Below are 19,078 nucleotides of genomic sequence, written 5' to 3' on the forward strand. Positions count from 1 at the left end.
AAATTCGTAATTAAATAATTATATATATATATATGAATTGTTTGTATGTATATATTATGTATTTGTACTGCTGCTGTCTTCTGTGTGATGGCACGGGAAGGAAAGAAAAGCAGACAGGGAACAGGTTCTATCAGGCGGCTGCACGGTTTTCGAGGAGAAAAGAAGTCGGCTGCTAAAAATTAAAAAAAAATAATAATAGGGGTGTAACTCATTCCAGGAATGCGTTACACACCTGTGGCGCATTCACGGAATGCGTTACACCCTTTAATGGCTGAAAAGGGGTGTAACGCATCACCAGAATGCGTTACAGGGCCTGTAACGCGTTCCTGTAATGCGTTACAGCCCTTCTGTTGATTTTAAAATTGATTTTTTGGGAGTTTCGTAACTCCGTTTTGGGCGTGTAATATACCGTTGGATTCGTTTTTCCGAGACGGATCTAATGGAGTGATCAATTTTAGTTTATATAAAATTTTTGAACTGTTTATATTTCCATGAAGTGTTTTAAAGCTGTTTTTGACTGTTTTTAATTGCTTTTAAATGCTTCATGTGATACATAGAGATGTATAATGCTTAGTTATATGTGCTAGATGATATAACATGCCTACCTTGATGTTTATTCATGTTGATATATGTGATATATGCTTAGTTTATCATGCGATGATAGATTTAGGTGAACTTAAATGAACATAAGGCGTTTGTTAGACAACCTAGTATAATGAAATTGTTTCATAACCTTAAGAATAATATTATGAATACAATCATGAGATTCTCGTGTTTGTGAAACACGTAATTGAATATGAATTTTCGATATGAGAGAAAGGATGATTCTGTCAACAACAGATTTCTATCTGTAAGAAAGGGTTATTAAGTGACGCCTCTTGACAATGCTCCACCCGATCTGGGAATCGTCTGATTATTGATTATTGATTTGAAATATTTAATTTAAAAGGAAGAATCTCTTTATAATATGATTATGATTGTAACGTAATATAATCCCTCTAAAATTAAATAATATCAAGTAGTAATTGGCCAATGATACAACGGGCTTGTGTCGGTCATAGCCTTCCAACATGATAGAAAGTAGTTCTTATTTTTGAATCATTGTCGTTTCGTGCTACAGCCGAGGGCTTTGATTTCGAAATAAGAAATACTTGTCTATTACATAGAGATGTGTACATTGAATAAGAATCTAAAGGTCGGTACGTGCTACAACCGTGGGCCTTTGGGGACTGATTCAACTGTACGGAATGTTGGGTTTGACTTGACTTAGAATATTGAGTTTGTCGTGCTACAGCCGAGAATCAATTATTCAAGAGGCTAAAGTTTGATTAGGGAATAACATGAGATGTAATTGACAAGAGTTGTCTGCCTATTGAACATTGCATGGTAGTTCGTGCTACAGCCAGGGTCGTGTAATGGAATGTAGGATCCCTATTCTCACTAGCATTATGAATGCTTAATTTTTCACGTAGGGGGTTGAATAAATTAAGAAAACTAGTGGGAGCCACTTATGAATAAAGACCCGATTCATATAGTGTTTTGAAATGAAATCGAATATTTGCTAAGTGTTGTTATGTGTTTATCATTTACAGATTTACTTTGTACGTTATGTCTTCTGCACTATCACTTAGGAGCATACTGGATGCTCACAAATTGACTGGTCCTAATTATGCTGACTGGCTTCGAAACTTGAGAATTGTTCTCAGGATTGAGAAGCTGGAATACGTGATTGACTCACCTAAGCCTGCTGAACCTGCTAGTGATGCACATAATGATGAACATGTTGTATATCGTAAGTGGATAGATGATGCAAATGTTGCTCAATGCATCATGCTAGCTTCCATGAACATTGAGCTACAGAAGCAACATGAGCATAAGGATGCTCACACTATCCTCATGCATCTACAAGAGTTGTATGATGTGGCAGGGAGGACAGCTCGATATGAGATATCGAAGGAGCTGTTCGGTTGTAGGATGTCTGAGGGATCATCTGTGAATGACCATGTACTTAAGATGATCAATTTGATTGAATGTCTTGGACAACTTGGTTTTGCCATGGATGGGGAGCTGAGCCAAGACTTGGTCTTGCAATCGCTTCCGAGTTCGTTCTCGCAGTTTGTTGTGAACTTTCACATGAATAAGTTGGATGTCAGCTTGCCTGAACTCCACAACATGTTGAAGACTGCGGAATCGAATTTCCCCCCTAAGAAGAGTTCTGTTCTTCTAATTGGTGAAGGTTCCAATCCTAAGAAAAGGAAGAGGAACTCTTCTAAGAAGAAGAAAGTAGGTGAGAAAATGCCGGTTCCACCAAAAGCTGAAGACCCCAAGAGCAAAGTTGTTTGCTTTCACTGTAACAAGGTGGGGCACTGGAAGAGGAACTGCAAGGTTTACCTTGCAGAATTGAAGAAGAAGGGTAGTGAGACTACCGCTTCTGATTCAGGTATGTTCATGATAGAAGTGAATATGTCATTTCTACTTGGGTATTAGATACCGCCTGTGGTTCTCATATCTGCAATTTGTTGCAGGGACCAAGGAGAAGTAGGACTCTTGAGGAAGAGGAGGTGATTCTACTGATGGGAAATGGAGCAAGAGTTGCTGCTGTAGATGTAGAATCATTTCATTTACATATGCCTACGGGCTAGACTATTGTTTTGAAATAATTGTTATTTTGTTCCCTCGATTGTGAGGAATATTATTCCCATGTTAGACTTGGCTGGATTTTCATTTATTATTGAGAATAATGAATGTTCTATTCTTAGAGATAATATTCTTTATGGACGTGGTACTTTAAATAATGGTCTGTATATATGTGACATAATTTACTTCAGATTGAACAAACTAGTAAAAGAAAAGGGATGATAAAAATCTCACTTTATAGTGGCATTGCAGTCTCCATTTAGTAGACATGGAGAGAGGGCTGCAAATTTGCTAGGAATGGTACACACAGATGTATGTGCACCAATGTCTAAGCAAGCCATAGGTGGATTTTCATACTTCATTACTTTCATAGATGATAGATCTAGATTCGGATATGTATTTGATGAAACACAAGTCTGAGGCCTTTGAAAAGTTCAAAGAGTAATAAGTATGAAGTGGAGAAACAACCAAACATAGTATCATAACTCTTCGATCAGATCAAGGTGGTAAATACTTTAATGGAGTGTTTCTAGATTATCTCTAAGTAAATGGTATAGTCTCCCACTGGACTCCTCCAGATTGGTATCTGAAAGGAGAAATCGAACTTTGTTAGACATAGTTCGGTCCATGATGAGCTATGCAAATCTTCCAGTATTCCTATGGGGTTATGCATTGGAAACCTCAGCATATTTACTGAATAAGGTGCCTTCCAAAATCTGTTCCTCAAACTTCGTATGAGATATGGAAAGAAAGGAAACCGAGTCTTAAACACGTTAAGATTTGGGGATGTCCAGCTTATGTCAAGAAAGTTGACCCAGATAAGCTGGAATATCGATCCGTAAAATGTAGTATTGTGGTATATCCTAAAGAGACTTTAAGGTATTACTTTTGCACCGATCATCGGGTGTTTGTCTCCAGACATGCTACCTTCTTGGAAAATGAGTTTATCCTTGAAGGAAACAGTGGGAGCAAAATTGAACTTAATGAAGTTCAAGAAGCACAAACTACTACAGATCGAGTGGAAACACCTGTTCTGACTGAACAACCTTTTGTGGAACAGCCCATTCATAGGTCAGGGAGAGTGTCTCGCCAACCTGAGAGGTAATATGGCCTTGTCATTGAGAATGACAATGAGTTGTCAATCATTTGATGATGACGACCCTGTGACCTATAATGAGGCTATGAGTAGTGTTGACTCAGAGAAATGGTATAGTGCCATGAAATCCAGAATGGAATCTATGTATACGGTATACAAAAGATAGATTATAGCAGATGGCCAGGTGGAGACCTATAAGGCCAGGCTTGTGGCAAAAGAATTCAAACAAAGGCAATGGATTGACTTTGATGAAACCTTTTACCTGTAGCCCTGTTAAAATCAGTTCGGATTTTGCTTGCGATTAATGTGATATAAAGCAAGCTTCTCGTAGATGGAACATCCGTTTTGATGAGACAATCAAAGAGTTTGATTTTATCAAAAACGTGGATGAACCATGCCTCTACAAAAGGGTTAGTGGGAGCGCGATAACATTTCTTGTATTGTATTGAATTAGAGATGACACACATAACAACATAACAGACCCACTCACAAAGCTACTTTTTGAAAGTCACTTTGATCGTCATAAAGATGAGATGGGTATTAGATACCAGAGTGATTGGCTTTAGTACAAGTGGGAGATTGAAAGGAATATGTCCTAAGTCCAATCATGTATTAGGATTTAGGAATAACTTTTATGTAATCTGTTTTGATTTCATTGATATTAATAAAAACTTGTTTTGTTTTTATTACGGGCTTTATCTATTTAAGTGTTTAAATAAGATATACCATAGTTTAGAGTAAAGCTTTTTATGGATTATGATGAGATCATAATAGTGAGACCTAAAAAGATGATAACTCTGAACTTAAATAGTTCCTGGTCGTAGGATTACTAACTGGTAATTAATAATCCGTAAAGATCGGTACATACTATGCTTGCTTCATTATGAAGGATGTCTGTTCTCATAGACATTTGTGTGGTGACACTATAGCTAGTATGTAGGTGCTTATTATGGAATAAGTTCACTGAACATGACTCGCACAGCTGAACAACTGATGGAGTTCACTCACGTGTCAGCAGTTGTTCACTTAGTGATAGTTGTACAAGTATCCTTAGACTTGAGGTCATCATAGTCATCTTGTGTACACTGAACTATGCTTTGGTTTAGTTCTTAGTCTCCAGGGACAATTATTAGGGCTCTTCCGGGTATAGGAATTTGTACACGAAGATAGTGTATGATCAATAAAGGATCTACCCCTTCCAGTGAAGGAAGCGAATGTTCAAAGCTGATCCACTTATGCTAGTTCAGGAATCTCTGGCCAGAGTGAATGAAATTAGAAAGGAGTTTCAAATTTGCATAGAACTACGCATAGTAAATGGTAAGCAAGTGATTGAATTAGATAGGCTTGACACGAGATCCATGCCTTGTATTTAATCGGGACATTGTAGGGTAGAAGGAGTTTATTGTACGGTAACTATTCACTGACAGGTTCTTGGTATTCTAAGCAGTAAATTCATATTATCCGGATAGTCGCGATATGTTGAGAAGCATCCCTCACGATGTAGAATAAATGTGATTAATTAATTAATCATATTTAATAAATTAGAGAATTTATATAAATAATGATAAAATAGTTTTATTATTATTTATTTCTACTACCGGCTTAATATTGAACCTACAGGATCACACCATAAAAGAGAATGATTTTATGGTGGAGGAATTAATTAATAATGGCTAATAATTATTTATTTGTGAAATAAATAATTAATTGGCAAATTTAATAATTGATTAAATGAGATTTAATTGATTATAAATTAATTAAGAAAAGTTCTTAATATTATTAATTAAGGATTTAATTTTTGGAAATTAAATCAAGAGAGAGAATTATTTGTAAAGTGTTTAGAAAAAGGATTAATAATTAAAAGGTGTTTTAATTATTAATGAGAATAATAAATGGCATAATAATAATAATATTTATGGGAAAATTTCAGCTGAAAATTTTGCCTATAAATACACTATTATAGACCCTATTTTATTCTAACCCCAGAAACCCAAAAGTTTTAGAAAACCAAATTCTCTCCACCTCCTCCTCCTCCTAAAAGTCGTTTTCTTGGTGGATACCGGTGGAGTGCTTCACACTTGAGGAGCAACTGCTAAGGATCTCTGATCGTTGTCTCCGAATTTAATTTAAAAGGTTAGATTCGATCCCTCGAATTTTTATTCACAATTTATATGCTTTTATTTGGATTTTGTGTGTGTAAAAGTGTTTTTCCACGCCCCGCTGCGTTCAAAAATCCAACACTAAGAACGTCTATAGAGCTTTTGTAGATAACGGAAGCTCATCGAACATCCACTACTACAACACTTTTAAGAAAATGGGGCTGCCTGATCGAGATATGTCAGGAGAAGATTCTTGGGTCTATGGTTTTTCTGGCGAAGGATTCCGCGTCATGGGATCAATCCGATTGCCATGCACCTTAGGAGAAAGTTCGTTGGCCGTAAAGAAAATGCTCGAGTTCAAGGTTTTAAATCAGGAATCATCCCATAATGTACTGCTAGGACGCCCCTTCCTTAGGGAGATGAGGGTCATCACTTCAATCCACCATCTTACCATCAAATTTCCAACCCCAAATGGGGTCGGCAGTATAAAGGGCTCCCAGTATGATTCTAGGGAATGTTACAGACAGGCTATGAGGGGCCTCAGGAAAAAAGATGTCCAAACAGGGGATGCGTCAGACGATGAATGAGAAAAAAGCATCGAATAGCCAATCGAAGAAATTTAAGTCCATTATTATAAAGAGCAAGAAAATGAATGCTCCTTTGAATTTCCTTCGGTAACGTTGTTCTTAGAAGATACTATCAGAATTTAGATGTTGGACGAAGAAGAGCCTCCAAACCAAATAATCCAAGAAAATTTTAATGGAGAAAGGCTCGAAGGAAGACTTGATATCTTGGAGAGTCTTGGACTAAACATACATAAGGTAGATGCCTCTCTCCCTGAGAGCGTTCCCTTATCTTCGAGAGATCTGGGAGAGGTTGATGCCTTTGTTATATAGGGCGCGCCCTCAACAAATAAAGAGGTTGATGCTCCCCGTGGGGATGCGCCTTCTCAGGAAAGTGATGAGGATCATAATCAGCTCGATTTAGACCCACGAGTACCCATGCCAACATAAAAAATGGGTCCAGTGGAAGTCACAATCGAAATCCATGTCGACGAAAAAGATCCAAGCAAAGTTCTAAGGATTGGGTCTCAATTGGATCCGAAATTGAGAGAATGACTCTCTATATTCCTCCTAGAAAATCTTGATGTATTTGCATGGATTTGCTCCGATATGATGGGGATTGATCCAAAAGTCATGAGCCATCGACTGAATATCGATCCCAAGCATAAAGGGGTTCGACAAAAATAAAGGGATGTAAGCAGGGAGAGGGCTATAGCCTTGGAGGAATAAGTAGATAGACTCTTGGACGTCGGACTAATCAGAAAGTCCTTTTACCCAGAATGATTGGCCAATCCAGTGTTAGTAAAAAAGCCTTACGGCAAATGGAGAACGTATGTGGATTTCACCGATCTAAATAAGGCGTGCCCAAAAGATAGCTTCCTTTTGCCAAGAATAGGCCAGTTGGTCAATGCCACGGTAGGACATGCTCTGTTGAGTTTCGTGGACACATACTCTAGTTACAACCAGATTCCCATGTATGAATCTAATCAAGAACACACCTCCTTCATCACATACAGAGGTCTCTACTGCTACACTGGGATGACATTCGGTCTAATCAATATCGGGGCAACATACCAAAGGCTAGTGAATAAAATGTTCAAAAAGCAGATTGGGAAAATGATGGAAGTATATGTTGACGATATATTGGTAAAATCCAAGAGAGTGGAAGATCACATAGCGGACTTGGTAGAAATGTTCCACATTCTGAGGAAGTTCAGGATGAAATTGAACCCTCAGAAATGCGTGTTTGTAGTTGAATCAGGGAAATTCCTCGGGTTCATGGTAAATCACCGTGGAATCGAAGCCAATCCTACAAAGATAAAGGCCTTACTGGATATGAAATCTCCCGCCAGCATTAGACAAGTGCAAAGTCTGACGGGAATGATTGCAGCGCTAAATCGATTTGTGTTAAAATCTTCAGATAGATGCAAGGAATTCTTTAAATCAATTAAAGGAATGGGAAAAGACTTCGTGTGGACCTTGGACTGTGAGGAGGAATTTCAAAAAATCAAAGAACAATTGGGGAATCCTCCCATGTTGGCCAAGCCAGAGGACGGAGAAACGTTGATTCTTTATTTAGCAGCATCTGAGTATTCGATCAGCGCAACATTGGTGAAAGAGGAAGAAGGTCGACAGTCCCTTTCCACTAATTTAAACAAAACAACTAGTCAAGTAAATATCCTAAAATCATTTCATTTCCACCACTAATTCAAGTCAACACAAGCTCTCATCTTCCTCCCCCATTTCCATTGCTCTCGGCCAAAACAGAACCAGCACATTAAAACTGCTGTATCTCCTTCATTTCTCACTCAAATGTTGTGTTCTATAGCTCGTTGGAAAGTTATTGAGATGGCCTACAACTCTTGTTCACAAGTCTCATCAAAATAAGCATGGTAAGACCCTCATTTTTTACAGTTCTTTCAATCGGACTTTTAGAAACTTCAAAGCCTAACTTTGTGTTCTTGATTTCTTTGGAAAGATCAAGCTTGTAGGAGGCTCCCTAAGGCTTCCTAGCAACTTAACACCTCCCAAGGAAGGTATAAACTTCAAACCCTATCCTTTACTTTGATTATTAGTGATTTTGATGGTTGGTTTTCTAAATGAGAAGCATGACCTTTGATTATTAGTAGTTTGATTTGGATTTGGAGTGATTGGGTGAATGAATCTTGTTATAGTTAATAAAACTTGATTGTGGTTGGTTGAGATGAAGAATCTGAAGAATAAGGACTGGTATATTATTATTAAGTTGAGGTTTTGATGTGTTAATGATTGTGGGTTGTTTGGTGAGGTTTTGGTGTAGTGAGAAACTTGGAAAACTCGTAAATATAGCCGTCGTAATGCCCATTTTTATTCAACTGCTTGTTCTTAGTGTTCAGGACAGAAAACTCAATAAACAATCTGTAACATTTCCATGTTTAGCTAGAGCGTGTCGTAAGATTCGTTTTGATATGTGGATCACTTGGTTCCGATGTACGGTTTAGGAGAAACAACCGTTTTAAGTAACGTCGTTTCGCGAACGAACCATTACCCCTCACCTTACTTTGAAACCTTGGTTAAGGCCCTTAAATGACTAATTGGAGTATGAAACAATTATGTAAAGTGTATTAGGCAGTTGGTAGAGTACTCGCGAAAGAATCGCCTTAAAATTCTTAATGGTTAATTTATTAAAAATGGTGGAACCAAGGGTACTCGAACGACTTATGTGATTCGTTAAGCGTAGAAGTGACCATAAGCAAACGTTAGGGTTCAATTAGTTAAAGTCTAGTTTCTTAAGCGACCGTGGTTTAATTCCGAATTATGTTGTTATTCATAGGTTATCGGACCCACTCTAAGCTTAAGTCTAACCGGGAACACTCAGGCAAGTTTTCTACCCGTTATACTGTTGTTGTGATGTATATATGTATATGCATTATCTTGTGATAAGTGCATGATTATTATTAGCAAAGTCTTGCGATATATTGGAGCATGTGATATGATATTTATATGCATGCCTGTTTCGTAATTTTGATATTCTATTATCCATTCAAATGCTTATAAGTTGCATAATAACTATGCTAGAGATAAGCAATAGTTGCGTATACCCTTAGTATAGGGGACCCAAAGGTGAACATTTTCTAAATCGGGAGTCGATGTTCCCGAGTATTATATATATATATATATATTTATATATATATATAGATATAGTTTTCAAAACTATTAATCGAATAAGGTTTATTCGATAACCTTATTTTATTTAATGAATATTATTTTGAATATTCATTTGAGGACTTATGACTCCGCTTATTTTATTTAATGAATATTATTTTGAATATTCATTCGAGGACTTATGACTCCGCTTATTTTATTTAATGAAAATTATTTTGAATATTCATTCGAGGACTTATGACTCCGCTTATTTTATTAAATATTATTCTTTATTTTATTAAAGAATAATATTTCGATAATCAAACTTATTTTCGATTATTCAAATAAAGATCGTACTTTCGTATAAGTATATCTTTAGGTATTTATTATTCATTTCAAGTATGATTTTTAAAACTTCTACTTCAATTATCTTTATAAAGATTATCCTTTATGGGAATATTATTTAAATAATAATATTCAGATATTCTCCAACATATCGGGACTGATTTATTTTATTAAATCGGCATTACTCCAAACATTCTCAAAAATGTTTTCGAGTCTTCAAAATAATTTTAAAAGTTAGAGCGGATCTCAAAACTCGTTTTCAAATTTAAGATCTTCTTTTCGAAGGGGACTTGAATACTCGCTCAAAAATCTAAGGGATTCGGCTCTGTGGTGTATTTCATATTCGCAACTTGGTTGTTGTTTTGAGAAAATAATTTGATTACTTTCCCAATGTTCGGGAAGTAAGTCCATCTAATTGAGTCGGCATAAGCGACAGGTCGGGGTACGGTCTATGAAGGTGTAAGAGGCTGGGTGACAGTCCATCCACGCGTGAGTGGCCGGGTAACGGTCTAGCGTGAGGTCCTAATGCGGCCAGGGTGATGACCGGCGAGGATATCATCCATCTACAGTAGAAAAGGTTACTTATTGGTATCTTTGCCTGATCAGCAAGATATCAGGTTTATGTCAAAATTCTTTTCTTTCCAAATTCATTGGATATTACAACTATGTTCATACTTTATATGAAAGAGGTTTTCAGGAAATGTATGAGATATATATATATATATGGATATATATATCGGGACTTAATGAAGTATCTCGTAACTTCATTTCTTTTGAATGATATTTCAAAGATTGAATCTATTCAAATCTTATCTTGTAGTCTCATCTATGTGATGAACTTTTGAAACTGATTATACCTTGAACGGTGGTAGTTCAAGTAGTATTCGGAAAAGATATAAGTATATTGGAGTATCTTGTAACTTCATCTTTTCAACTTATATCTGATTAATGATTATCTTATGCATGACAAAGATTTTCACAAAAACGTTGAGACAAGGTTAGATATATGAGATCACCTTGCAACGATATTTTTATACAGTTATAAACTGGAACTCTGTGTATATTATGCATGGAAGAGGACTTCCAAGATTTTGAAAAGTATATATATACGTATATACTGAATATTTTGCGACTTGGTCGCGTTAAGATATCAAACTTGGTTCATATCTGCTTAACCAAGACTTTCATGAGTACTATGAGAATGCTCATATATTGTTAATTATAATACATATTATTTCGGTGGGCTTGTTGCTCACCCTTGCTTTCTTCTTTCATCACACAATAACAGATAGACAAGATGAACAGGATCAAGCTCCCAATTCGCGAGCGGATAGGAAACGTTCCGCAGTTTCCTGTAGGCGTTGATGCCGTTGTAGCTGAGGTAGGTTCTACCAATAGGCTAGGCTTTCAACTTTTGTTGTACCAGACTTATGTATATTTATGAATTGTAATATTGGCAAAGAATGTGTAAATTTATTCAGAAACCCTTTTGAGGTGTAATGACTTATAATTGTGGAATAAAATGACTTGTGTTATTTTTGGTATTCATCTCTGAGACTATAACTTGTGGTGTGTGTGTATATTGTGGGGTCACAGTACACAGTAGTTGGTTGATTATTAAGATTAAGTATTATTAAGGGAAATGGAACTCGTGACAACCCGGATCCCCGACCCCGGATTTGGGGGTGTTACATACGCCCTTATCCTTGCGGCAAGAAAGTTAAGGCCATATTTCCAAGCTCACCGAATAAAAGTCTGCACCGCCTATCCTCTTAGGCATATTCTACATAAGCCGGAATCATCGGGAAGAATGTTAAAATGGGCGATAGAGCTGGAACAATTTGATTTGAAATATTGCCCTCGCACAGTAATCAAGGGACAAGCACTAGCTGATTTCATACTTGAGTTTGACTCTGAGGTAGATGGTAAGGCTATAGTGTTGGAAGAAACTTCCTCACAAGGTGATGCCCCCGCCAAAGTGAGAGAAGAGTTCCCACACCCTTGGTGGATCTTACATGTTGACGGGGCTATATATAACAGCGGAGCAGGGGTTGAAATCGTCTTAGTTACCCCAGAAGGACATCATCTGATGAGCGCAATTCACTTCAAGTTTTACGTCACCAACAATGATGTTGAGTATGAAGCATTAATCAATGGCCTGAAGATAGCTTTGGAAGTGGAAGTTGTGAACTTGATCGCTCGAAGTGACTCAGAATTGGTAGTAAACCAGGTCAAAGGAGGTTTTCAAGCCCGAGGACCCCGAATAGAGTTATATATGAGATGTGTACGGCGTCTACTAGAAAAATTTGAAAGTGCCAAACTAGAAGGTGTGCCCAGGGAAGATAATAGTAATGCTGATACCTTGGCCGATATGGGATCACAAATGGATAGCGTGCTACTCGGACAAATTCCTTTGGGGATCCAAGAAATCCCGAGTATTCCGTAAATAAGGTTGTTTCAGACTCAAGTAATCCCACAAGAGACTTGGATGACTCCCATTCATAACTACATTCGAATGAGAACTTTGCCAGAAGATAAATTACAGGCTCGACGCCTTCGCTATCAGGCTGCGAGGTATATTGAGCATGACAGAGTGTTGTACAAAAGAGGGTTTAACCAACCACTGTTACGATGTGTGGATTTGAAATAAGGAAATTATATTCTTAGGGAGGTGCACGAAGGTATTTGTGGCAATCACTCGGGGGTGGTTTATTAACATTAAAAGTCCCCAGACAAGGATATTACTGGCCAACTATGGAAGAGGATGCCTTCAAGTTTGTTAAGGTATATGATCGTTGCCAATGATTTGCTAATTATTCTAATGCTCCAGCAACATCTATTACTTCGCTGACCAGTCCTTGGCCTTTCGTGCTATGGGGAATTGATCTCATTGGGGAATTATCCAAGGCCAGGGGGGTGTGAAATATGCTATAGTGGTTGTGGATTATATTACGAAATGGGCAGAAGCTATGCCACTAGCTACGATCATGGCAAAGAAAATCAAGGACTTTGTCTTCAACTCCATAGTCTGCAGATTTGGTATTCCATATAAACTCATATCGGATAATGGAGAGGAATTTGATAACAAGAAGCTAAAAAAAATTGTGTGAAGATGTACACATAAAGAAAGAATTTGCCACGTTCTACCACCCATAGAGCAATGGTAAGACTGAAGGCATTGAAAAGATCATCAAGCATACGTTGAAGATGATTGACCAAAGGATCTTCCTATAATTTTATAATCTTAAAACACCGCTCCAACATCAATAATTATAAAATTTCCTTTTACGTTTCATGGATTCGAAACCATGGTTCCCGTGGAAATTAGAGTTGTGTCATTCCAAAGAGATCACTATTTTGAGGAAAAAGCCAAGGAAAACCTTACGTTTTACTGGGAACTTTTAGAAGAAGCAAGGGCAACCATGAAGTGTTTGGGAAAACCCTCACGGTCGCCCTAAATATTTGGCGGGTGTCTGAGAAAAAGCCTTAGGATTCTCCCTAACTGAGTTAGTGAGGATGTGCCTGCCACGTCTGAAGAACCTTGTCGAGGTAGATGCTCTTTTTCCAGAAGACGCGCCCTCCAAGAATGAAAACCCTTGCTAAGGTAGGAGCGCCTCTTGCAGAGGAAGACGCGCCCTCCAAGAATGAAAACCCTTGCTGAGGTAGGCGCCTCTTGCAGAGGAAGCTCCCTCCAAGAATGATACTCTTGTCGAGGTAGATGCTCCTCTTAGAGAGAATGCATCCTCCAAGGATAAAGACCCTTGTCGAGGTAGATGCTCTTCTTGCAGAAGACGCGCCCTCCAAAGATGAAGACCCTTGTCGAGGTAGATGTTCTTCTTGCAGAAGACGCGCCCTCCAAGGATAAATACCTTGTCGAGGTAGATGTTCCTCTTATAGAGGACGCCTCCTCCAAGGATGAATACCATGTCAAGGTAGATGCTCATTTTATAGAGGACGCGCCCTCCAAGGATGAATACCATGTCGAGGTAGATGCTCCTCTTATAGAGGATGCGCCCTCCAAGGATGAATACATTATTGAGATAGATGCTCCTCTTACAGAGGACGCGCCCTCCAAGGATGAAGAATTTATCGAGGATGATGCTCCTCCTGTAGAGGACTCGCCCTCCAGAGATAAAAACCTTGTCGATGAAAATACTCCTCTAAGAGAAGGTGCACCCTCCAAGTTTAAAGACTTTGTCGAGTTAGATACACTTCTTACAGAGAAATTCCCCTCAAAGGGGTGGGAAAGATGCCAAGACCGATGACACGCCTTCATAGATGAAGATGCGGAGAGCGCGCCCTCATGATTAAGGATACATAAATTTTTGCTTGGGTTTAAAGATAATGGAGACGAATGTCTTCCATGATTGACTTATTAATCAGTTAAAATTCTTTGGCTGCACCCTGAAAGCTACACCAACATAGGTGTACTTTATTAAGAGAACAATGCGTACAAATTTTTGAAGCCAAGAAAGTTAAAAATTCCAATCTCATTTCCAATGACATATGGAATTTGGGGTAGTTGTTATATCCAAAATTTGGTACAAAAGATATCCGGGTCAAATTCGGGTCAACAAAATTTAATAAGGGCGGACAACCAAGGGCGGACAGCCAAGGGCGGACGACCAAGGGCGGATGACCAAGGACGAACGACCAAGGAAGGACGTCCAAGGAAATGGGTTTTTGCTGGAAAAGTTAGGGTGAGCCCAAACCTTGGACGAGTTAGGGCGCACATAAACCTTGGACGAGTTAGGGCGAGCCCAAACCTTGGACGAGTTAAGGCCAGCCCAAACCTTGGATGAGTTAGGGCCAGCCCAAACCTTGGACGAGTTAGGGCCAACCCAAACCTTGGACGAGTTAGGGCGAGTCCAAACCTTTGATGAGTTAGGGCAAGCCCAAACCTTGGACAGCTTGACGAGCCAAAATCTTTGGACGGGTCAGGGCAAGCCCTTTTTATTGGAAGAGTTAGGGCGAGCCCTAAATATTTGATTGACAGATTCCTTGGACGGATTCGTCGGACATGATTACTTTGACGGATTCATACATTGGCTTTTCTTGGACAGAGTTAAGGCGAGCCCTAACCATTGAATAAGTTAGGGCACGCCTTATAAAGAGATCAAAGGCTGATAACACAAGGTGGCGCCAACATACAGAAATGTTTGGGCGCGCCCTTAGATTCTACTTGGCACGAAATACAACTTTGACATGTTGTTTGGATGTGGACTTTGGATGCTTCAAGGAAGATGAAGATTATTATTACTAACTTATTTGATGCAGGTACTCTATTGAAGACTCCTTTCTTTAGTGCATCTATAGGAAGGCGGTGCCCATGGTCAGAGACCTCCAAGGATATGCCTGGACGGAAGGCCTGCTCTTGTAGTCAATGAGTGTCTTCATTGGAGATGTGGGTTGAACTTTGGTGTGTGCTTTGGGAGCTCTGTCTCTGTAGTCAACGAGTGTCCTCGTTGGGAGACTTCGGAGTATCCTGCACTTTGCACCCAAAAGCTTGGGATCACTTGTCCTATAATCTGGTAGGGGCTCCTTATCGGGGGACAAGGATGCGTCCAACATTTGGGATGAACTACGACTATACCTGCATCCACGGTCTAGAGAAACAACTGGAGCGGAGGGTTATCCTTGGCCAGGGAGATGTCTTTTCCGTGAAGTCTCGAAGGCCCGGACGAGCCTTGGGCCTTTGTGGTTGGGCCTCATCGGCGGATATTCCTAAAGCTAGTAGAAGACGGTTTCCAGTATGTTTCCTACTGGGACTCGGGACAAGAGATCTATGCCCATTAGGTTTCTTGTTCCCCAAGAACTACGTTGGCTTGATTCCCTATAAATAGGGATACGTAAGCAAATTGCAAGGGGTAAGAAGCGAGAGCACAAAAGGAGCCACCACTAACCCTAAGCAATCTCAGCCACCAATAATCACCACCACCAAACACTGTTCATACTTTCCGACGAACACTATTCATCAGATCCACCAGTACTGTACCGTTTCCGATAAAGAACCACAATCACGGATCTTGTTTCCGGCGACGAATCTCAAATTTTATTGCTCCCAAATTCCTCCGTCAACGCTAGTTTTTTACTAATCTAACAATTGTTGTTGGACAGCCCACAACAGTTTTTTTCAGAAAAGTTGTTTTAAAACTGTAAATTTAAAAGATGAATCCATTTACAAATGGACTAGAACATAAAAAAGTGACATATGACAATAATGTTACATTTGAATTTGTACAGAAGATATTAGAAATTTATAGAGGTATGTATATATTATTTTTTTTATGTGAATGCACAGAAATATTATTGTAATTACAGAATTAATTTAAAAAAAAAAACATTAAAAATATACTATATAATTAGGTGTACTTGGCGCATTTTTCTCTGATTTTAATTCAAACAACAAAAAGTCTCAAAAACCAAGTTTCTTGCACTTGGGAGAAAACCTGAAAACAACATTAGAATGATGGTATCTGGACCATTTACCAGACATAAAAAAGTATATCCAACATTGTAGAGAGCTGTATCAGCGCGAGGAGTGAACTATTTAACGGTACAGCTAGGATTGAACTTTCAAAAAGATTAAAATTGAGTTTTGGTTTCAGCAAACTCTAATGACTTCTTCCCTTCATGTGCTTTTCCAAAAAAATTGGCCATGTATTCGTTAAACATGTACTCTCGATAATGTGCAATCCCATCACGCTCTACCAGCTCAGGCAATGGTCCGATTTTCTCAGACGGTTTTGGCATTGTGAAGATTGGAACCGATACTCGTGATTGTGTGCTCGTGGTACGTACTCTATGTTCTGCACTTTTGTACCTTCCATTGCTTAGAACCTGATTAAACAAAATTTCAAGCACCAATAGCTTGAAATCAATCAAATTGTTCACTTATCGCTTTCAAGTGAAATTATGCATCCACTAAAATTATCTATTTGTCTTATATATGAGTAACTGTCAAAATTCTGCAATACTTAGTGTGGATCCATCTTGACAGAACCTTCATTCTGATACTCACACGCTCATGCCTCTACTGAATCGTTAAATAATCAACCTTCTTTTACTTCATTATACCAAGAGAAAAGTGACATTCTTTGGGTTAGAACGCTAGGTAACTAAAGTTAACATGTGTGAAATTCCTGAAATACAAATTAACTAAATTTAAATAAATCTAAACGAGTTCTGACCTGCAAAGTGTCTCCAATGTTGATTACTAAAGCACCAGGGATAGGAGGAATCTCCAACCAATCTTCTTCATCTCTTCCCTCTAAGTTTTTCTCAGTTTTAACATACAAACCACCAATGCCATCTTGTAGTAACAATGTCAAAGTTCCCAGGTCCGAATGACGACCCACACCGACAGTTAGATCTGGATCAGGACAGATTGGATAGAAGTTCATGTTGATCATTTTCAAGCCAACTAGTGCTTCAAGTTTCGATTCGTCTAATCTCACCCTAAGGTGTTCAACAAGAACCTCCAAAATGCTCTTTACCAAATGAGTCGTTGTCCTCAAAAACTCCAAAGCCACTTCCCTGTAAAAGAAAGTGTAATTCCTGAAAATTTTAACAGAAAAAGCTAGCTGCAGTAACCAAAAAAATGTAGTTGTAGTATTGTAATTACTTGTAATCATTTGGCCAAAACTTATGAGCATCTGAATCATTGGTATAAGTCATGCTAACATAGTCTTTCCACTCCAAAGCCTTCTCTTTGTCCGGGACAAAGCTCGTCCCATACTTAACGGAAGGGCTAGGACTATGCCCTTTAAGATAAACTGCCTTAGTTTCTGGAGGTTGTCCAAAAAACTTGTGAGCTGCATCTTTAAGTGCCTCAAGCAGTTCAAGTGGCACACCATGGTTGACTACCTGGAAAAACCCAAGTGTCTCTGCAGCTCTAGCAATAGCAGTTGCAACTTTATCGCGATTAGGCCCGTTAAGCTCAGATACATCAATGGCTACTTGTTGATTTGAGGCTGCTGTTAATTTGTTGATTCGCTCTTCTGGAGGCTGTATATAATTTTCGGGTACTTTGGTGAGCCCTGAATCGACTAAGCCTTTGACACCATTGCCCTTGACGACAACGAATTCGAACAATTCATTTCCATCATTCAGATTAGGAGCCATTTGTAAAGTGTGAATATGCTTGTTAGCTATTTAGAATGCACTTCTTTGTTTGTGATTAAGCTTGTTATCCCAGGCCAATATATATCTTTAATAAATACCAAGTGATCAGTTATTTACTATACTTCTAATTTGAAGTTTGAACCTTAAAGGCTAGTGGAGGTGGAGATTACACTAAAGACATGAAATCACTTATATTATAGCTACACATTCCATATTTTATAGCCACGCTTTCATAATTTGTAGAAACTGTTCCATATTTTATAGCAAATGTGTTGAAAGTTACTCTACTTAAGTCAATACGAAATCATGGTAATTTTATATTAGACATATCTTATACATATTAATTATTGTTATGATGAAAATGACAATTTTTGTCCACATTTAGTTTTTTTTTGACTAAACCTTCAGTAATGCTTTATCATCAAACATTTGAGACTGGTGGGTTTGGTAGGATTCAAACTGGCAAAATTTGGAAGTTGAGTTGATAAATCTTCCCTAATCTTACTGTGTCGAAACTGTTGATTATTTGGCATCTGTGGGAAAGAATCTATAAGAAAAAAGGAGTTGGAAAGACAGCCTAGGTTGTGTTAGCAGGCATAAAATGAAATGCAGACTAGTTTCGTAAACATATTTGTCACAAGGTATAAAACTCACAAAACTATAAGAATACAGTATTATGAAATGAAGAAGAAGGTCACCAACAATGGTGTCTTACTGAAGAAGCTAACTCATATTAAGAGAAGAGAGAGAGTTTATTATTTTTCAATTCTTATCTTTAGATCTACACCTCTAATCTATATTTATACTAACTACAAATCACTACTAACTAGCTGAGCTGGCATAACTAACTAACTGCAGTGATGTCACCCTGATGTTGACATGATGCTGTTCTATTTGATAGTGTATGTTCATCATCCCCCCTCAAGCTTGGACGTGAGAAAAGATTGAGCACTCCAAGCTTGGACAGTAAAAATTCCATTGCATATGAAGGAATGGCTTTAGTGAGTAAATCTGCAGGTTGCTCTTGAGACGGAAGATAAGCTGTCTGAATAACTCCTTTTTGAAGCTTCTCCCGAACTAGATGACAATCT

At 38.3% G+C, this 19,078-nt stretch overlaps 1 protein-coding gene across 1 annotated transcript; it reads right to left on the minus strand.

Moving 5' to 3' along the window:
• Window positions 1-16,290: 16,290 nt before the first annotated feature.
• On the minus strand, window positions 16,291-18,166 carry LOC141717130 (scopoletin 8-hydroxylase-like). The gene is made up of 3 exons (XM_074519238.1): window positions 17,488-18,166; window positions 17,054-17,399; window positions 16,291-16,703 (listed from the first exon to the last, which is right to left on the minus strand). Exons 1-3 carry the CDS (start codon window positions 17,985-17,987, stop codon window positions 16,449-16,451), a joined length of 1,101 nt encoding a protein of 366 aa, XP_074375339.1. The 5' UTR covers window positions 17,988-18,166; the 3' UTR covers window positions 16,291-16,448.
• Between the last annotated feature and the right edge of the window lie 912 nt (window positions 18,167-19,078).

The sequence above is a fragment of the Apium graveolens genome, chromosome 4 (assembly GCF_009905375.1).
Source record: "Apium graveolens cultivar Ventura chromosome 4, ASM990537v1, whole genome shotgun sequence".
In the NCBI taxonomy this organism is placed as follows: domain Eukaryota; kingdom Viridiplantae; phylum Streptophyta; class Magnoliopsida; order Apiales; family Apiaceae; genus Apium; species Apium graveolens.